Source organism: Schistocerca gregaria, chromosome 1 (genome assembly GCF_023897955.1).
Source record: "Schistocerca gregaria isolate iqSchGreg1 chromosome 1, iqSchGreg1.2, whole genome shotgun sequence".
Lineage (NCBI taxonomy): Eukaryota > Metazoa > Arthropoda > Insecta > Orthoptera > Acrididae > Schistocerca > Schistocerca gregaria.
In genome coordinates this window covers 846,905,576-846,928,504 of record NC_064920.1, presented here as the reverse complement: position 1 = coordinate 846,928,504, position 22,929 = coordinate 846,905,576, and the positions used below count along the sequence as shown (strand labels likewise).

Genomic DNA, 22,929 nt, shown 5'->3' with positions numbered 1-22,929 from the left:
GGTGTGCGATCATTTCTTTACCAGGAAAGTTGACAACTGCTGGATTGTCATTGGTACGGACATGCTGCCCCACCTCCCCCCAATACACTCCACAAATGCTCGATAGGATTTAAGTACGGAGAATGGCTGGCCAGTCTATTCACTGAATGGCCTCTCCATAAGCACTGTGCACTACTGAAGCAAAACCAAAACTATCCTGATGCTGGGAATGGAATTTTAGACAACAAATTGCTGTTAATTGTTCATTACTTATTACCTTAAGTATATGATTTTGTTTGTTATATAAAAGTAACAGTTTTGACAAAATGGAAGACAATAATAAAACTCCAATATATTCACCTGAATATTTTGCTTTTATTTTCATATATACAGCTGTGTATCTTTAAAAATGATATTTTTTACAAATAAAGTATGTGAATATAATAAATATTAATGAAGAAAATGCATTACAACTCTCAAATGCAATTATTTCACTTCAAGAAATGTAATGACAAGATGTGCACATGAAATGATTCATTAATTTCACTTTTCCTTGTACACTTTTAATTTCACTTTTCCTTGTACGCTTTTAATTTCACTTTTCCTTGTACGCTTTTGCTTTCATTTCTTCCCAGTTCTCGTCTGCGTTTTCTTTGGTGGAGCCCAACGGAGAGCTGTTGTGTCCACCACAAGCCTTGGTTTCTTAAACTGAGATGATTTTATATGTTCTTCCACAAGTTTAGGTGTAACACAAATGACATGCTGCCCTTTCCAGTATTTTACCATATTCATACTCTGCAGTGTCGAGATTATGTCTGTCTGTGTTATACTCGTCATTTCACTGGAACAGGTAAAAGATCCAATTCCTCAATTAAGAAAGATTACTTCTATGAATATTAAACACATAATTGACATGGTTTATAGATGTAAGAAATGAACAGCAAAGAAATTATCTCCTCTTAGAAGTAATCTATGAATACCAGAGATGAGACCATGCATATTCTGAGGAAAGTAATGTTTCGTAATATAAGTAAACACGCTCTGAGTGTTAGTATAGAAATAAATACCTATCTTTCTTTACTATTAAGCAATCAGTCTTTGAGCATCTACAAATATATTCCTTGCATCTCCGAATATATTCCTCAAGCCACGATACATTGTACAGTCAAAGATACTTCATATTAATATTTATCACTCACTATACTACAGCGAAAAATGACTCAAAAACTGTGTGTGTGTGTGTGTGTGTGTGTGTGTGTGTGTGTGTGTGTGTGATTTTGGAGCTTACAGGTGCTCAATGCTGACATTATTAGCACCTTACACATGCTAAAAGAAACGAATGTGGGCAAAATGACAAATTGTTGTCACACCTGCAAGACAAGGTAATTGCAGCTGAAACATGGCCAATACATTTCTAAGACCACTTACAATGCCATTGCACCATTCAAATGACAAGCCAGAAATTGTTCCATGGCAGAACTGGGCGGAAATTAAACACTGAAATTCTCAAAGAGCAAGAGTTAAAGGAAAATGTGCAAGAAGTCTAGTGTACCAGTTGGTGCCAGCAGCATACATTTCCATTGCTAGTGCTCAAATAACCACCTGTATGATGGCTTATAGTTATGAAAGAAATCACTGATTGCAGAGTGAAACTTTTGAATTTCATTTTCAATGCCGGGATGGATTGTATTGTGACACATCTCTAACAGGGGAAATTACACAGATGTTAAAAGTATTAAGTCGCAGTGATCACTACTCAAACAGAGACAAAAAGGAAGGAATAAAAATCTGTTCTAGAGATAGTAACTATACTTCTGGGAAAATCCATCATTGTTCCATCTCAAGAAGGAGATACACCATATAGGACAAAAATTAATTAATTAAAAAGAGAAGACACCAGTATTGTAAGAAACCAGGCTGAAATAGAAAAAATATCATACACAATATTATAAACAATTGCATAGGTTGGAGCTCATGGATGATGAAGCAGTAAATACCAAACAAAACTACCTTTCAGCAGCGCTAGGTCAGGGAGGGGGGGGGGGGGAGTGAAGTTGAAATGTGGCAATGTGATGAGCGCAAATGTCCACATTCCAACTTAGTGTGATTTTTAATCTGCTATGTCAGTAAATAAGAGTGATGGGTTATGGCAAAAGCAAATGTGGTTGCTGTACAAGCAACGAAACACACGTTACAGCAAGTTTAATTAAGAGGAGCAAGTCAAAATTCAGTTTGATATTGAGCATGAGGCAAGTCAGTGTGGATCACAAGGTGACAGTGCTGAATGTTTCTGGGATGAGCCAAACTGGGTGTCTGTGCAGTGTCTCACTGACTTGCAAAAGCCACGAGGCGGAGGAATGTAGCCACGGAAGAGGCGAACAAAGAAGTAAAATGCAGTATCTATAGATGGAAACCCTTCCATATTGGAAAAGGTGGACTAGTCCTGCCAGCACCCTCCAGCAAAGAGGAAATAGTTCTTTCAATAAATCATTAAGGTAAAACACGAAGCAGCAGCAAAAATTAGATAAAAGCATAAGTCCATAATCCATGTGCTAGACAGTCAATAAGGTCAAGTTTAAACTTAAGCAGGTTCAATTTCATGAAAACGATTGTGGCTAACATCACAGTGGAGCAGGAAGAGGGCAGGGTGGTAGGAACGCCACTGTTAGGGTCTTGAAATTCTGGCGACGAGCTGGACACATGGGCATCAGTGTCACTAGCCCAGATATTGTAAATAAGGTTTGTATTTTGATCAAATAGAGGCATTGTGCGTGCAATAACTTGGGTGGAGCTAATGCAGTTTTATAGCACTGAATTAAAAGTTTGCTTTGGACTATGAAGATGGCAGAGGCATAGATGAATGTAGGTCACTTAGCAAACCTTATTCTGTGCAACAACACAGGTGCTGCCAGACATGATTAAGTCAGCTGTTGCACTTGCTCTTGCTGCTGTACTTTTCATTTGTGGTCAAGCAATGATCAACAATAATCTGTTGGTTACAATTGCTATGAATCTAAATGTGGGTCATTAGTGGGGCATGACTGGGTAGTCCTTTATCATTCTTTTGGAAAAGATACTGGCATTGTGTAAGGAAGACCTACATCTACATCTACGTGATTAATCTGCTATTCACAATAAAGTGCCTGACAGCGGGTTCAACGAACCACCTTCAAGCTGTCTCTCTGTGTGAGCCCTGATTTCTCTTATTTTATCGTGATCATTTCTCCCTATGTCGGTGGTTGCCAACAGAATGTTTTTGAAATCGGAGGTGAAAACTGGTGATTGAAATTTCATGAGAAGATCCCGTCGCAACGAAAAATGCCTTTGTTTTAATGATTGACACTCCAATTCACGTATGACATCTGTGGCACTATCTCTCCTACTTCGCAATAATACAAAACGAGCTGTCCTCCTTTGTACTTTTCCAATGCCAGTTCCATCCGACGCGGACGCCACAGCATACAGCAATACTCCAGAATATGGTGGACAAGTGTGGTGTAAGCAGTCTCTTTAGTAGACCTGTTGCACCTTCCATGTGTTCTGCCAATGAATCACAGCCTTTGGTTGGCTCTACCCACAATGTTATATATGTGATTGTTCCAATTTAGGGTGTTTGTAACTGTAATCTCTAAGTATTTAGTTGAATTTACAGCCTTCAGATTTGTGTGACTTATCACGTAATCGAAATTTAGTGGATTTCTTTTAGTACTCATGTGTATAACTTCACACTTTACTTTATTTAGGGTTAACTGCCACTATTCACACCATACAGATATCTTATCTAAATAATTTTGCAATTCGTTATGGTCACCTGCACCTGATGACTTTACAAGATGGTAAATGACAGCATCATTTGCAAACAATCTAAGACAGCTACTCAGATTGTCTCCTATGTCGTTAATATAGGTCAGGAAAATTAGGAGGCCTGTAACACTTCCTTCGGGAACACCGGATATTATTTCTGTTTTACTCGATGACTTTCCATCTATTACTACGAACTGTGACCTTTCTGACAGGAAATCACGAATCCAGTTGCACAACTGAGGCGATATTCCATAGGCATGCAGTTTTGTTAGAAGACGCTTGTGAGGAACGGTGTCGAAAGCCTTCTGGAAGTCTACAAATATGAAATCAATTTGACATCCCCTGTGGATAGCACTCATTACTTCATGAGTATAAAGAGCTAGTTGTGTTTTGCAAGAACAATATTTTCTGAAGCCATGCTAACTACATGTCAATAAATCGTTTTCTTCGAGGTACTTCACAATGTTCGAATACAGTATATGTTCCAAAACCCTACTGCAAATTGACGTTAGTGATAGGGAGCTGTAATTCTATGGATTACTCCTACTTCCCTTTTTGGGTAGTGGTGTGACTTGAGCAATTTTCCAATCTTTAGGTATGGATCTTTCTTTGAGGGAGCAGTTGTACATAATTGCTAAATACGGAACTGCTGTGTCAGCATACTTTGAGAGGAACCTGACTGGTATACAATCTGGACTGGAAGCCTTGCTTTTATTAAGTGATTTAAGCTGCTTTGCGACACCGAGGGTATCTATTCGTATGTTTCTCATCTTGGCAGTTGTTCTTGATTGGAATTCAGGAATATTTACTTCATCTTCTTTGGTGAAGGACTTTCAGAAAATCGTGTTTAATAACTATGCTTTAGTGGCACTGTCATCAATGACTTCACCTACATGGCAGAAAGAGCGTTATATCAGTGAGGGCACAATTGGGACTAGCCTAATTGTGACAAGATTTATTACAACATTGAACCTGATGGATCGCTGCACCAGTGGCAAAAGCGGTACACGAAGGAGCATAACTGCACAGCGACCATCATAGTGAATTGTGAATCATACAGTACAGAATTGGTGGAGTTTGTATAAAGACTGGAAGAAGGTTTAATAGAGGCAAACACATCTTACGAATATACATAAATTTTACTAGAACTTTGTTACTTTCTTTGGTAGTGGAAAAGCTTTACTTCCCCACATTACCATTTTGACTTGATAAGGATACAGAATTCATAGGGTGGTGAAAAATACACAAGTGGCAACACTGCAGGTAAAGTCTGGTAGGTTACAAGTCAAGAAAATATGGAGACTGCCTACACTGCTAATGTGCAGGTAAGTCACAGATTAGGACACACACACACACACACACACACACACACACACGTGGGCCATTCCGTGCCAAGTGGTCTAATATCGAGAACTGATATGTTGAAGAAGCAGCTTGTTAATAACATAAAGCCAGGTCAGAAAATTTGTCCGGCTTGCAGGACTACCTTAAATAAACACTTGGACGAAGCTTTATCAGCCTCATCATCACATTCTGATGAGGACTTTACACCAAAAGAAGAATTAAATAGTAGCTTATTGTCTATCGGTATTTCACCCCTGAAGAGAACAGTAAGCTACAGAGATAATCCCCAATATGTGAAGAAGAAAATTCAAAAGGCTCAAAATGTGATTAAAAACAGAATTGTAAATGCAATGGGGGTAAACCGACAAATTGAAGATGCTAGTGAAATTAAGGAATGTGGAAACTGTGCCGACTATGCACATTTGCTGACTGAACTGAAAGCCAAGATGCAGAATGCAATTCATAAAGAACAGATGGCAATTTTAACTTTGGCACCTGTAAGATGGACAGTCAGACAAACAGCAGCTCAGTTAGGCGTGTCCCAAAAGCTTAAGGCAGAGAAGGGCATTCTGGCACTTCCCGAATAGAGGTACTCAGGGTACCCTCCGCCACACACCGTCAGGTGGCTTGCAGAGTATGGATGTAGATGTAGATGTAGAATATGCAAAGCAGGAAATTACCAGCAGAATTTGCTAGTAGAGTGCGAATTTTTTTTGAAGATGATGTGCCCTGGTAAAAAGATAGTATTTCAGTTAGACTTTTAGATAGAAAGACATACATGCAGAAAAGATTGTTACTTTGCCATTTACGGGAAATGTATGTTATCTATAAGAATATAAATGGTCCAGAAATACGATTCTCAAAGTTTTGTGAACTTAGACCCAAATGGTGTGTAACAGTAGGATCAGCTGGAATGCATGCAGTTTGCGTCTGTGCAATTCACCAAAATGTTAAGCTTATGCTTAGCGGAGCTGGTATATGTGAAAATTATAAGGAGATTCTCAGCAAGGCAGTTTGCAGTTTGAACTCTAAACAGTGCATGCTACATCGCTGTGAACGGTGTCCTGGGCACGAAGCTATAGTATCTGAAATTGCCAGCTATTTCCTAGATCATGAGCCACAGGAAGTTATTGTTTAAGCAATGGATACATACTGATCGGGCCACACTGGACATGAAGCAAATGGTAGTGGATGAATTTATTGAAGATGTAAAAAATAAAATATGGAGTCTGTCATGCCATCATTACATTGCCAAGCATCAAAGCTTGCATCTTAAAGGCCTTAAATGTCATCTGAAAGACAAAGAGCTTGTTGTCCTAATGGATTTTGCAAAAAATTATTCTTTTATCATTCAGGATGCTGTGCAAGACTTCCACTGGGACAATAGTCAAGCAACAATTCATTCAATTGTTATCTACTTTAGTCAAAATGAGAAAGTAGAATCTTTAAGTTTTTCCATTATCAGTGATTGTTTGCGCCATGACACTATTACAGTTCACGTTTTTATCAAGGAGCTCTTCAAATATATAAAAGCACTGTTTGCACCGATATCCCACATTCATTATTTCAGTGATGGCTCCAGTACTCAATATAAAAATTTCAAGAATTTCCTAAATTTGTGCTATCATAAGAGTGATTTTGGAATGACAGCTGAATGGAATTTTTTTGCTACTAGTCACGGGAAATCACCTTGTGATGGGATTGAAGGTACAACAAAGTGGTTAGCAGCAAGAGCAAGCTTGCAACGGCCTCTTAATGGACAAATTCTTACTCCCCTAGATCTGTTTCACTTCTGCTCTGAAAACATTAATGGAATTAAATTTGCATTCGTCAGTAAAGGTGAAATTAAAAAAAATATTGTGTCACAAGAAGAGAGGTTTAAACTTGGCCAAACTGTAGAAGGCACTAGAGAAAATCATCGCTTTTTACCTATTGATGAAACAACAATTCTGGTCAGCAGAGTTTCAAATGATTGTTCATCTTTTCTAGCTAAAATGGGTCACAGTAATGAAGGAGGCATATTAATGTCTGCTCTCCAACCAGGACAATATGTTGCATGCATCTATGAAAACGTGTGGTGGATTGGGAATATTTGTGAGACCTCCACAGAGCAAAGGGATACATTAATAAACTTGATGCATCCACATGGTCCAGCAATTCATTTTATTGGCCACCAAGAAGTGACAAGTGCTGGGTTCTGGAACACCACATTATTGCAGTTATTCCAGCTCCATCAGTAAATTCGTCTGGCCGGCAATACACTATTCCTCTTCATATTCATCAGAAAATTAATGTAGCATATCAAAAATTGAAATAGGTTAGAGGAAACACTCTAAGGAACCCAAGAGTGCCTTCTAATGTTACACAGGGCACTTGAATAATTTTACTATCAGGCTTGGGAAGCTGTGTAAAGAAACCCTTATCAGGCTTAGGATCCTGTGGTAAAGAAACCCACCCATAGGTGTTGTTGTTAAGCTATCGGGCATGGCCCCTATGGCAATGGGACTGCTGGTTTTCTCAGGTGAAATGAAACTAGCAGTGGTTAAGCCACCATGGACCATACCAACTCATTTATACACTTCTTTTCCATCAGTAAGCTGGTGTTGTTCATTAAACAGACAACTAATAATTAGATGATTATGCAAATAAATTTTACGATTTACATTCATTCTTAATAATAATTGTGTGTGTGTGTGTGTGTGTGTGTGTGTGTGTGTGTGTGTGTGTGTGTGTGTGTGTGTGTGTGAGAGAGAGAGAGGTGTGTGTGTGTGTGGGGGGGGGGGGGGGGGGGGAGGTGACAATTAAGAAATATTGTTTCTATTTTTATTCTTTTGCTATTCGGACTTAAGGTAGGTCCTATTCATCAGGAACTCTTATTTCACTTATCCCAGACATTAATAAGCATGTATAAGGCAAAATAAAAGATTTCAGGTATAATTTGAGTGCCAGAAAAATGTGTTCAAACTTCCAGTGTGATTCTTTGATGATGCTACTTTTTAGGGCCTTACATGCTTGCATTGCTAAACCAAATCCACTTTTCTAGATAGTTTAGAATATGCTCTTTCTAAAGACCATAGTTTAGAAGAGTTTGGAGAAAACACTTTTTTGAAACATTTGACTAAAAATACCCATTTTTAGCACTTTTTGAAAAATTATCAACTTCACCCTAGATTTGTGAAATAATGGAAAGCAATAGGAGAATGAAATTTTATATTCTAAGACCTTGTATTGGTGCGTTACGGTGTGCAAAGTTTCATGTACATCCCACAATTACTTTTGGAGATATAAGAAACTAAAGTTCGCATTTTTTTTAAACAGCTATTTTTTCGCCCAACTTTGCTTAAAATTATCTATATGACAATTGCTCAGAAATCCTTTTCTTAATATTTTACTTTAAAGAGTTCTAAAAGCAGTATAATATGGCCAAGTTTTGTTTCTTTCATGCAAATACTTACAGAGATATCTCATCTCAAAGTTGCTGAAAATTCAAGAACGCACTATAGAATGCTATGCTATGGTCTACAAGTGACTGTATCTCTGAAAGTATTGAATATCTGAAACCGAAACTTTACCAGTGTTCATTGAGAACATGTGTAAATGTTCGTACAAAATTTCATCAAAATCTATGAGGGTCATGTGGGAGCCTCTAGACCACTTGGCATGGAATGACCCATGCCCGAGGAAGGACTCGAACCTCCACCGGGACAGCCGCACAGTCCACGACTGCAGCGCCTTAGACCGCTCGGCTAACCCCGCGTGGCTCACCACACATCCCTGTAATGCTGTTGCTTACCGTATCAGTCAGCCTAGCTGATGCAGGTGTGTCGTTATGTAGGAATTTCCATTCATCGTGTCTTCTATTGGGATGCCAATTTAGTTTTTATTTATTTATTTTTAATCCAACTTGAGTAGGGCATTCTTCAGAATGCAAGTTGTGATGGAATCTTACAAAGTAACCCCAGAAGAGATTCGGGATGGATCGAGGAAGGTGCAAGCCAATAAAACACCCAGTAACAGTGGACTGCCACAATTGAGTTTTATAAGAAATTTTGGTACTTATAGTAAAATTGCTTTGAAGGCAATGAACCTGTTGCTGCGTAGCACTTACCAATAGTACTGATTCCTACAGAATACCCATGAGAAGATAAAATGATCATCCCATTTCCCTCATGAAATCTGATCACAAGCTCATGGGCTGCATTGTAGCAGCTAGAATAAAAAATATACTAAAGAAGATAATACATAACAGGAGGCAGCAGCAGTACCAGGCTAAACAATCTTTGAAAGTCTAGTTGATTATAGAGGGATCACACTTACAGTGTAATATCACAACCAGAAACAGCAATTTTAGCTTTAGATCAATATAATGCCTTTGACAGGATTTCTCACCACTACTTTTTCCAACTACAGATATGGTGGAAACTTTATTCAAATGATTAAAAATATGCGTAATCATCAGTTCTATGATTATCACCAATAGACAATACACCTGACAAACTACATATTGTGAGGTTGGTTCGATGGGCTGCCCTATGTCAAAGATGCTCTCTGATATAGCAATTCAGCCACTAGTCAGAATTCAAGGATTAAATCTGTACTCAAGCATAATGAAATTCATAGCATATGCAGACAATTGTGTCATCATACAATTTAATCAGGACCTGGAGGACATCAACAGCTGGGCCTTGAGGACGTCAATAGCAGTGTACACGAGTGTGAAAAAGCATCTGGCTCTAAGTTAAACCTCAGAAAAAGTAACCTGATGTCAATCAGGAGAAGACTTAAAATGGATGAAAAGGCTTCATTCAGAGTACACGAGAACCTCAGATTGCCAGAAATAACACCAAGTAACTGCTCTCTAGAAACAATGACGGGCAACTGGAAGAACTGGTAATGATGAGAAGCTGTCCACAACAGAATTTGACGCATAGGGTACATTTCGTTAATAACAAAATATTATAAAAACATATGGTTTGAAACTTCCTGGCAGATTAAGACTGTGTGCCGGACCGAAACTCGAACTCGGGACCTTTGCCATTCACGGGCAAGTGCTCTACTGAGCACTCGGTCCAGCACACAGTTTTAATCTGCCAGAAAGTTTCATATTAGCGCACATTCTGCTGCAGAGTGAAAATCTCACTCTGGAAACATATGGTTTGTTGGACAAATACACCCTTTGGTAGAAACAGTTGACAGAAAAATAATGGCTGCAATAGGCTGTTATACCCTGGATGGGTGAAATCTTCAGGGGGGGGGGGGGGGGGGGGGGGATAAATGTCATAACCTCCTCACCAGAAAAAGGGGATCCTTGGGCTAACAGGTGTCCAAAGAAAATGCACAGCACTTTTGATACAGAGAAATGATAATATGCGGAAAGTCTGCTGAGTGTGGCTATAAAGACTTAAGCTGGACAATATCCATGTACCAATAAATTTGGCAGAAATACACATGGCAAACATCGGGACATTTCAGCTGGAAGCTAACTACATCCAGGCAAAAGCAAGCACAATGCAAGATCAAATTATTGCTCAGCCACACTGACTGATGAATAACAATGAAAGAGTCAGCCATATGGAAGTACAGTATCCCTTGAAGGGCTGGAACATAATCTAAAAGAGCATTCACAAGGTCTTGGGAACCAAGATTCACTAAATACATTTGTCAGAAAGTGACATATGTAGAAAGTGTAATCTTACTGACACACAGATGTCTGGAGAGAATGTCGTCATATGGGAATGGTGTAGAAAGAATTTTTCTATGATTTGGAGAAAAGCAAGACAGAACATCTCACTACAACCAGATGAAAACCAGTATCCCATGACAAAGAAAAATCCTTGGACATGGTCGGTAGGACATGCTCCACATTACTTAAATAGTGACCATGGAGAGAGATTGTATCTGGGCTAGAGAATACACCTCACAGCCCAGGCACAACCACTAACGAAAGATGTTAAATGCAGGCAAAGATATGCAACCTATATCTCAGCACTGAAACTAATGAAAATAAGAGGTGAAAAGAAATTAGGAAAAAAAAATGAGAGATAGAAATAAGAATCATGATATTGCGGGGTGTCTGGTCAGCTGCTGCTGGAGGCTTCCCCTAATGAATTTGCTGTTCTTGCCCTTGCTAATAGGCAAAGTATCAACAAGGGCACGCTGTGTGGCAAGACAAACGAAGCAACATAGATGTGCCAGCTCACTTTTCTAAGTTAATGTATTTTATCGTATACCCAGTGGCATTGATTGTTTTGGGCAATCACTCACTGAAATTGGGAAGACGGCAAGTGACCATGTTTTTAAAACATTCTATGCTGAATCAAGAAAAACCATGTGAGTTTGGTGACAAGGGAAGGTACTCATAGCAAACCAGGTGAGCTTGGTGACAAGGAAAGTTACTTGTAGTTGTCACTGACGTTTGGACGAGGCCAGTTTATTTAGGTTTCAGAACTCATGAAAAAACATTTGGTGCAATTTGATGTGCTGTGGACCATTGGAAGTGGAAGGAGGGGGGAAGGAAATATGGAGTGCAAGGAAAGGAGTAGAAGCAGACCTGCTCTGCTAGTTGCAAGTTATAGCCCCCTCAACAAAGTGCAAATACGGGAAAAAATTCGTCTAGTTGCATATTTTTGTACGGTGTTAGGGCAGAGTGTCATGAAAAATATACTAAACATCCCAACCTGTGGGATGTGTGTGTTGGGGTAGAGGGGTGTTTAAAGGTCACTTTTTTTTAGATATTTCTTGAATAACCCAAAAACTACAGCTTCTAGCGAAAATGTTTCCCAGTACAAAATTAAACTACATCAAATTTCCTTTAAAAAAAGGTTATATTAACTTTTTCTCTAGAATTAACAGTTTCCCCATTGCAGGGGATGGAAAAGTCACAAGTTATTAAATGTAGTGTATTAATAGTATGAAATCAATTTTTTTGTTAAATGAAGTGTGTCAAGAACAAATATTAAATGATTGTGATTATCAAAGTACAATAGAACTGTGATGAGGAATCAGTTGTGTTCTGGGGATGTGACTGGTGGCAGTGGGATGGAGTGGGGTGGAGGGTAGAAGTGTGAGAGAACGCAGGTTGCCAGAATGAGGTCACTTCTTCCCTCATTTGTGAATCTGCAAAATGTAGAGTGAGCAAGTAAGTCTCCACTCTCTCTACATCACTACAGCGCTGGAAATAACTACATGCTCTTTCACAATCATCTACATACATCCTCTGTAATCCACTGTACTGTGCGTAGCAGAGGGCACCCTGTATCACAACTAGTCATTTCCTTTCCTGTTCCTCTCGCAGATAGAGTGACGGAAAAACGACTGTCTGTATGCCTCTGTATAAGCCCTAATTTCTCATATCGTATCTTCGTGGTCCCTAAGCAAAATGTATATTAGCCACAGTAGGATCGTTCTGCAATTAGCTTCAAATGCTGGTTCTCTGAACTTTCTTAAAGTGTTCTTCGAAATGACTGTCTCCTTCCCTTCAGGATTCCCCCTTCAGCTCCAGAAGCATATCCGTAGCACCTGCATGCTGATTGAACCTACCAATAGAAGTCTAGCAGCTCCCCTCTGAATTGCTTCGATGTCTTCTTTCAATCTGATCTGGTGTGGATCCCAAACACTCAAGCAGTACTCAAGAGTATGTCACACTAACATCCTATATGTGGTTGCCTTTACATATTAAATACACGCTCCTGAAATTCTCCCAATAAACCGAAGTTGGCCATTCGCCTTCCTTACCACAATCCTCACATGCTTGTTCCATTTCATATTGTTTCACAACATTACGCCCAGATATTTAAATGGCGTTACTGTGTCAAGCAGCACACTACTAATGCTATATCTGAACATTACAGGTTTGTTTTTCCTAATCCTCCGCATTAACTCACATTTTTCGACATTGGGAACCAGCTGCCATTCATCACACCAACTAGAAATTTTTCCTAGGGGTCATGTTGTCGCAGCATCAGCAGATTGCTCCTTACCCTGTCCACCATACCATTTATGAGTATAGAAAATGACAGTGGTCCTAACACACTACCCTGTCTCCAATGAAAACACCACTGAGGACAAAATACTGGGTTCCATTACTTAAGAAATCTTTGAGCCAATCACATATCTGGGAGCCTATTCCATATGCACATACCCTTGTTAACAGTCAGCAGTGGGTACCAAGTCGGAGGCTTTTTGGAAATCTAGACATATGGAATCTACCTGTTGTCCTTTCATAGTTTTCATGTACCGTGTGAGAAGAGATAAAGCTGGGTTTTGCAAGAGTGGTGCTTCCTAAAGCTGTGCTGATTCACGACATGAGCTTTTCAGTCTCTAGGAAATTTATTATCTGCTCTAGAATTCTACAGCAAACCGATGTTAATGATATTGGTCTGTAATTTCGTGGCTCCGTTCTTTTACCCTTCTTATATACAGGAGTCACCTGCACTTTTTTCCAGCTGCTTGACACTTTATGCCAGTCAAGAGATTCACAATAAATGCAAACTAAGCAAGGGGCCAATGATGTAGAGTACTCTTTGTAAAATCGAACTGGGATTCCATCTGAACCTGGTGACTTATTTGTTATCAACTCTTTCAGCTGTTTCTCTACATCAGGAATGCTTATTACTATGTCATCCATATGGGACTCTGTGCGATGGTCAAATGGCAGTACATTTGTATTATTCTCCTGCATCAACGATTTCTTAAAAGTGGAATTTAAAACTTTGGTCTTCATTTTGATATCTTCTACTGTCAAACAAGACTGGTCAACGAGTGACTAGACAGAAGCCTTAGACCTGCGTAGTGATTTCACATAGGGCCAGAATTTTTTCAGGTTCACCGCCACGTCTTTAGCCAAGGTATGATGGTTGCAGCTGTTGTAAGCTTTGCATGTAGATCTTTTCACAAACGCACAAATCTCTACTAATCTATGCCTGTCATCGTTTGCACATCCTCTTTTGAACTGACTGCGCAACAGCCTTTGCTTCCTCATCATTTTCTGAATTTCGTAATTCAACCACAGTGGGTCTTTTCCATCCTTAATACACTCACTAGGCACATACTGATCCAGAGCACGATTCACAATCTGTTTAAACTTTACCCATAATTTCTCTTTGTCCGTCATTGTGGAGCTAAATGATCGCAGTTCACTGTCTTTGTGAGATGCTAACAATTGCCTATCTCCTCTTTCTAGCAGAAACACTCTCCTAATCCTCTTGACCGATTTATTAATTTTCATAACCATAGTCACTATCATGACATCATGATGACTAACCGAATCTCTGTACTGACACCACTGATAAGGTCCAGCTTGCTTGTAGCTACAAGCTCAAGATACTTCCAATACACGTGGGCTGTCAAACTAGCTGTTGAAGACAGTTTTCAGGAAACATGTTGAAAAGAACTTCAAAAGACTGTGTGTCTGTACCTCCTCCAAAGAATCCATACACATCCCAGACTTTACTTGGTTGGTTAAAGTCACCACCAACTAGTATTAAACGATCTGGGTATTTATGCACAACTGACCACAGACTTTCTTCGAATGACTCTAGAACCATCACAGCGGGGTCAGGTGGTTGGTAAAAACATCCAACAATTAACTTGGTTTCACCAAGACCTATTATGTGTGGCCAGATAACACTGAATTTCAACCTCAGTAGAGACAATATTTTTGTCAACTACAATGAACACTCCCCCTCCTATGGCATCTAATCTGTCTTTCCGATAAACATTCTAAGACTCACTAAATATCTCAGAGCTTTTTACTTCAGGTTTTAGCATGCTCGCAGTCCCAAGAATAATTTGAGGTTGAGAACTTTCCTTGAGAGCAGTCAATTTGGGAACTTTGTTACCAATACTTTCACTGACTCTTCTGCAGCATACCTTTTTAAATCACTGGTGATGCAGTGTGCACATGTTTTTCCCCCACAAAATGCATTGAGTGCAGACATGTCTAGCCAGTGTTTATTTTCCACAAATCATGTTAACACTAAATGGTACACAGATATTAGTTACTAATAAAACCACACACATGAATAGAATCTACTTAAATTCCCGCACACCACCTTGTGCTGCTGGCAGGGAAATTGACTGTTAGTTATCCTGTATGACTCTTGTGTCTCTCTCCTAGCAAATGTCAGTTGCCCACTATGAGAACCGCTCCCTCTTCAGTTTACACACACAATAATCCACTATAACCTAGCCAACATTTCCTGGCCAGTTCTTTTCACGTGAGTAGACAAAATAACTCTGTGCTCATGTTTAAACAGTAGAGTGACTTTCAGTTTATTAAATGAGTTTTTATTTGCTGTAATTAAGAGGGTTTTTATCTAAAATATGTTCCTATGAACAATCGCTGAGAAGTGTTTCATCTGGGATAGTGATGATGTCAGTGACCTATGCAGTGTTGTTGAGAAAAGAATATATGGATTGGTAAATGTCACTTATTTGAGAAAAGATGGAAAAGCTGATAATTTGGGCAACAAGAAACACACTGTTGTTCATGTACTTTTCAGAAAAGAGTACATCGAAGATAAGTCAATTAAAAGATTTCTGAAGGAGGCTGTTTTAGAAGAAAAGCATTAAATGTTACCTGGAGTCAAATGTTTGCATTCAGCTGAAGAGAAATTTGATTTTAAAAGTAGCTGTGTGTTTTGTGCACAAACAATTGATGATGAATTTTTTGATAAACAGAATTTAAAAAAAACAAATGTTGCAGCGAAAGGTTTATCGTGTTCAGCTACGATAGCACAACTACAGTTCATGCAGAAGAGATGAAGATGAATAGAGACACACCGTCCAAAGACATAGCTGCCCTGTTCGGGATCTACAAGCTACAGATGCAAGATGTCGCAAATACTGCTTTACAAATTTCTTTATAGGCTCAGAACATAAATTGAGAAAAAGCTGACAGCCTGAGGTTGAAGGAATTAATGCATCAATCGAAGAAATATTCAATTATATAGAGGGAAATGATGATTGCCAGTTCACCTTAGACTAGCTGATGGAGCGAGTTCCGGGAACATTACCACATATAAAGAAAGTCAAGAACAAACTGGGAGAAAAGTGTGGGGACTGCATTGTTTTCAGCACAATGTGCACCAGAAAAACTTGTGTGTGCATTAGTGGTTCAGGTGAAAAAATTGTGAATTTCCTTTTGCAGAAACTGTCCTTCTCCTCTATGTGTTCAGTGGGTATGGCATGACCTCTGCCATTTACAATACACACAATAAAGGATGGTTAAGCTGTTCAGTAGAAATCTTATGCAAATGAAGATAGTATCCGAAGCCATCAGTAACCTCCTGACACCAGTAGAGAATGTCGAACAGGCTAGTGAGAAAATATTTCTGAAAGTTACCAAGCACCTGAATATCAGCAACATCTGAATAAACTCTGGAATGTCGCATTCCTAAAAGCATCAACAAAGACATATCCATATTCTCCCTCAGTGCCACAAACAACAGGAGCTGTGCACCAGCACTCTTTTGGAGTTTATTTACAGGTATATTAATTTCCTGTTTTTACATAATGTTTTTTACAACACCATTTCTAATTACTTTTAGGTGTTTGGTTACTTATTTACAAACACAACAATGGCCCAATAACCCCCTACCACAGATTGAATGGGGATGGAACCGAGGGGAGGATGACTACTCTAACCAAAGACTCCGTAGCACCTGAAGTTATACTGAACAATATCTTCTGCCGGTGATCTACTGGCTGTGAAGGATGATGTGGATGCCTAAAACCCAGCGTCACATGTGTACATGCCGTGGTACATGTATGTATGGTGCACGACTATTTTTAATAATTTGCAGTTTTCCATCCCCTGCAATGTGGAAATTATTAATTCTAGAGAAAAAAATGAATTTGACCGTTTTTGCAGGAAATTTAATGTACTTCAGTTTTCTACTGGGAAACATTTTCAACAGAAGCCATGGTTTTTGAGTTATTCAAGAAAGACATTAAAAAAGTGACTTTTAAACACTTGCCCACCCCAACATTCACACTCCAAAGGCGGGGATTTCCATTATGCTGTACATAACACTCCCTCATACCACTGTTCAAAAAATTTCAATTACACAATTATTTTCCCCTAATTTTCCTTTGTAGAGTGGACTCATAGAGGTGAATGTGACATGTCATATACTAGGCTGTTCACAATTAAACCAGCTGTAGTTTTTAAGCTGTTAGTGGATTTCTCCAAAATTTCAGAGGAAAGGTCGATTGGGTTAAATTACATAGTTTTCTAACAATTAGAAAACAGCAACTTGATGAAGACATTTCATTGAAAGGTATAGAATCCTTATGTCTGATAAAGAAGTCACCGATGAAGATGATATTGAAAGTGAATTTGGGGATGATCCAGTGACACTGCTAGAAAATGTGCCAATTTCAGAAAGTGGTCCAGCATTACGTAGCAGTGATGAGAGTAGTGGTTCCTTGTATTACTAGCAAAGAGGAATAACACAAAATTTCCTGAAGTCTGGATAAAGCAGCCAAGAGGAAATGATCCTCCACAATAGTATCTTCCTGACGTAGACCTAGACATGTCCCCTAGAATCAAATTCACTACTGTAATAGCACAAAAAAGATAAATAAAAAGCAAACATTTGAGGGGAAAAAAAACCACCTTGTAAAGTTACGACAGAAATACGAATGAGAAAGAATAAAGTAAGAGGTCTGTGATTCAGTTTATTGTAATGCAAAAACAACATGAAATTACACATGGCAATACTACAAATTTGGCTGATGTTTTTTAAAGCACAAATTGATCGAAATAACCTGAACATTCAAAGTTTTCAAAACATCGTTGTAGTGGTGAGGGAAGATTGTTTCTCACATGATCACATGTAAAGTTGACAGTGGATCTGTTGGTAATGCCACTGACATGCAAAAGAAAGCTGGTGAGTAAGGTGTTTCATTGAATAATATAATTTTACACTACAGCAGGTAATTAATGTAGATTTGCTAAAGAGTTAGTTCTGGAAGAACTCTTGCTGTTAAGGGAGCAAAGACAATTCATGGTGCCATGGGTTCTGATGCAACAACTGCCCATTCATACATGATAATACATGTTATTGTAATGGATGGCACTTTTCTTCCACAAGTGTATATTATTGTCTTAGAACCCGGTGGCAAATTTTCAACAACCATGATGCTTGATTCACCCAATGTGAAAGCATATACCAGCAAATCACCAAACATAACAAAAAGGGATTTGAAAGTGTTCCTGGAAGAGGTGTAATGACCACATTTGCACAGCAGAGATTAAAATTTTCTTTAGGTTGCTTGTTAGCAAATAAAGACTATGCTCCAAACAATGAGACAGTTCCAGCAGATGTTGAATTTCACAAGAAGCGGATCCCTGCAACAGTACTAGATTGGTAGAACCAGTGGATGTATTCTTTTCCCGTCCATACTATGGCACAGTTCATTACAAATCTGTCAGTGTCATTGTCCACAGCTAGAGGTAGGCAACTCAGAGGCAGCAATCAACATGGTCTTGCCAACTTTTGTGATTGTGCGTCCAATCCCTCTCCCTACCTCCCACACCCCTCTTCCTCGATCCACACCACCCGCCACAACTCCCGCCACAACTAGTCCACCTGCAGAAAAATAGCATTGGCACTTAGTCTTGCTGGCATCGTGTATGGACATTGTGTGTGTGTGTGTGTGTGTGTGTGTGTGTGTTTTTGTTTTACTCTAGCTCGTAAAAGAATGACGATGAAAGCTATCAAGTTTTTTTCCCCTTTGTTTGTGCCTGTTGATTACTCAACCATTTTGTTTTTTGGTAAGTGCTTGGTCTCCCTTAAACCTACAGTACAAACTAATAAATAGTTATTTCTTAGAAAAAGCTTAGAATATATTTTTTTAGATATAATAAAAATGTGTAAAACAAACCAACTGAGAATGAGATTCTGATTTATGCAAAGATCTTTTAAAGTATGGGTATTTGTTTAGTATTTTCTACTGTGAATTAAGAGACTGACAATCACTGCAAAAGACCCTTACTGTACCATCTCAACACTAAAGGATGTTCTGTTCTTCCATGGTATTTCGTATGCATTATGATGAAGTAGTATTTCCAAATGTCATCAGACAACAATATTTTACAATCGTGGCAGCAAACAATTACACCAAAGTACGCCACTCAGCTATATTATCGCACCAAGAGCCTGCCTGAAACTGGTTATTTTTCCTTTTCTTTTTCTTTCTTTAAAGTCCTGGATCCAATCATGGGTGATTGGGATAAGTTGGTTGGTTGGTTGGTTGGTTTATAACAGGTGATTGCAGAGCAAAATACCATAATTTCTGAACTGCATATTGTATTTCAATTTGCAGCTACTTCTCTTGCGAGGAAATTTACAGAATCTAACAAGGCTTCACACATATTCACAATAACGAATTATTTAGGAATAAAGGAGACAACTCATTGTGCTCAGTCGAACTAAGCACAATATAGGGAGACACGTGTGTGCATTAGAGTGAACGACTGTGCTTGTGTGTATTTCTCCTACAAGCTTGAGAAAGGAATTTCACTCTGAAAGCTAGCAAAGCAATGCTCTGTACCTTTTGTTTGTGATCCTGTTGACAATGCAGAGCTTTTGGCTTTCGGTGAGTCGTGTCCTATATTCCTAAATAATTCGTTATTCTCAACTAAAACTTTCTGTACATTAAAATATTTATTATAATCTATTTAAAACTTAAGTAAGAAGTTTTCAAGTTTCTTTTAGTTAATGAGCTAGTTTATATTTATCAGAGAGTAGCTAGGTGTATTGAACCATGTTGAAATAAGCCTTTGCTGTAAGATGTGATTCAACTATATTATCAGAGATTAAGATGTGAAGTGGATAACAACCGGTCTTTCTATCAAAGAATACTAAATTGCACTTTTTGGGTTACATTTAAGTATGAAAGGGTCACTGAATGTTATCTGACATGTTAGCAGTGGTAAGGTAATAACTGGGCAGAGTGAGGTCCACATTGGTGATGCTTTGACATTCTGATCCTTTATTTTGTAACAGAGAATGTTACCTGTAATTGAATATCAAGCCACCTAATAGCACAGACTACTAATTTCTGGCCATTTATGTTACCTCAAAATGTGTCTGCCTTCAGCATATCCCCATTATTTCTGTCTTTTTCTTGTCCTCCTCTCCTCCTCACTTTGTAACTAAATTCATCCACCCAAGCAGGGTATCTACATGCAAGACATGCAGCTTCTTAAAGATTCGGTAGATAAGTGAATTTTATGAAAACATTTATATGTGGCCTTTTATCACATAATGTATAACTGTCAACCACCATTTGTTTCAGTGTCGGAAAACATGCCGACTGAACGATATTTTAATATTATTATACTAAATAATTCCATAATTTCTGTGTCATCTGCCTTGCACTAGTCTGCTCTTTTTTTGTGTCATATGATGTGTGCAGCATCTGGCACAAGTTAACAGCTGAACTGATATCTCTCTACATCACCTGAAATAAATGTGGCCATTTTAGTGTAATTTTTATTGAAATTCTTTTAATTACCTGCTGCTTTGTGTTGGTTGCATGACATATTACCATAGTGAAATTTAGTAATTTTTTCCCAGACTGTCACTGGAACTTCCCTTCTTAGTTTACCAAAACTACTGACCTACCAATGTGGCTGTCCTGTCTGCATTGGTGTCGTATTAATGTGATCTTCGTACAATTTTGATTTTTCTTTATCTTCAGTCGTCAACAGTGTGAATAGCTCACTGGCTCTCGTAATTCTGAAAGTATGGAATTACACAGCAATGTCTGTTGCTGTAGTGTTGTGTAATGTATTTTATTTCAAGGAATACATCCATTTTACTTGTCTTTGGTGCTGTTCCCACTTTATGACATACAATTCAATTAACACTATAAGAAGGAAAAAAGATTCCTCCGAGACTTTATGTGCTATAAAATAAATTCATAGAGCCTCGTCATAAGTACTGTTACATCTGCAAAACTCTATACTTCAGCCAGCAAGTTCTGCTTTGTGCAGATATAAAATAACCTTGTTGCTCACAGTCAATTTGTAAATATGCATGTCACTGGATGGCAAGCAGTACTTTAATACGCGAGTTATTCTGTATGTTTGTTTAGTCACTATACGCTACTGCTGGTGGCAAATGATGGTTTGGCAGCCTCAGCAGTGAGATTGGGTGTAGAATCCATCTTAAATGCCCATGTTGTCAACCTGATCCCCAGATGGTCAACCATATCAATGACTGTAAGGTACTTACCTATAAACCATGCAGTCCCAGTAGAGCAGGGCCCACACAGAATTCTTGTGGAATTCAAACTGAAGGAATACTTTTTTGACTGTTATTACAACTGGACATGGCCAATAGGGCAACTGAAGTAGTAACATTTAGACACAAAGGACTGTATACAGGTATTGTGCCATGTAATTTCCATTTGTGAGCTCGCTTAAGACTTTAAGCTGCTTAGTAGAACTACATACTTTTTATGGAAAATAAAATGTCTACTATGTGTTGCTTGTGTGAAAGGTGTGTCATATAGATACCTACAGTAAGGTCGGGTTATTGATTGTAGAATTTTCTCTCTTGAATCCACATTAGAAGTTTCTGGGACTCAAGCTAGTCAATGGTCCACATGCGCTCCAAGAGCTTCACTACACAGTGACATACTTCAAAAAAGACCCTTCAGGGGCACCCACTTGTCAATGATTCTAGAGCTGCAATCTTAACTACATCAAGGAACAGGCTATCTTCCAAGTCAGAGTGAAGAGTTCTGTGTACATGCTTCAGCAGTCTCATGAATTAAGTTTGTGATACAGTCTTAGAAAGTCATGGCATTCAGCCGTATGTAGCAGACTGTCAAGTAGTCACTTATCCCTACTGAACAACCATTTTGGCACTTCCCTTTTGGGTTCAAATGGCTCTAAGCACTATGAGCCTTAACATCTGAGGTCATCAGTCCCCTACACTTCGAACCACTTAAACCTAACTAACCTAAGGACATCACACATATCCATGCCCGAGGCAGGTTTGAACCTGCCACCGTAGCAGCAGCACGGCTCCAGACTGAAGCGCCTAGAAGCCACAGTGGCCGTCTCTCTTTCGGGGGCTGTCTTCTCTTGTAGGTGAATTCAGACTGAGAAGTGATTGCTTGAGCAAGACTGGCAGACGTCTGCTAGGTAGCAGCATCTGTGATACATACTGTCAGGTCAATAGCAGAGAGCAAAACATGAGACAGAGCTGAAGTGATCATCAAAGTCTTGCTGTCCACACATTCACTTGGTAGAAGATGCAGTGACCACTCTATGACTTTCCTTTGACCTTATATTGTGACTTTAAATCCCTTTAAGACCGTGGTGAGGGCAACAGGTGAGAAGTGGTATTAGTCACTGGTAAATACAGCAATGCTCCTCTTAGCTCTCTCACAAGTTTGTTCGTCATCCTTGTGGAGAGTTCAAGTGTTTATTACAAGAGCAATTAAGTGTTTCCAGTGGGTTTCTTAGAGACAGATGAAAAGAAGTTTTACTATTACTTTTTTTTTCTAAAAACGAGGCCTTGGTGACGACTATACATATTTTCGATGGGTTTTGGAAGATAATTTCTTAATTACAGAGATAAAAGATGAGATTGTTGGTAGCTGTTATGTCTTACATAGTTTCTTTGCCTCTGCATGTGGTATTTGTTTCATAATTTTGATGTCTTGGATTTTCTGCCACTCAACAAAAACAGGACAGTTTATACTCCATACTGGAGGATTGATTGAGCAGTAAATATTCTACTCCAGGTTTTTTTGAAGATGCATCACATTTCCCGCATG

The 22,929-nt window shown here is 38.8% G+C and overlaps 1 protein-coding gene across 1 annotated transcript in view; it reads right to left on the bottom strand.

Moving 5' to 3' along the window:
- Nucleotides 1-334: 334 nt before the first annotated feature.
- Nucleotides 335-22,929, bottom strand: part of LOC126272616 (histone acetyltransferase KAT8) — a 73,427-nt gene continuing 50,832 nt past the window's right edge. Inside the window, exon 7 of the mRNA XM_049975574.1 lies at nucleotides 335-820. Within this exon, the coding sequence (XP_049831531.1) occupies nucleotides 601-820 (220 nt within the window). The 3' untranslated portion in view covers nucleotides 335-600. The remainder of the gene's footprint in view (nucleotides 821-22,929) is intronic.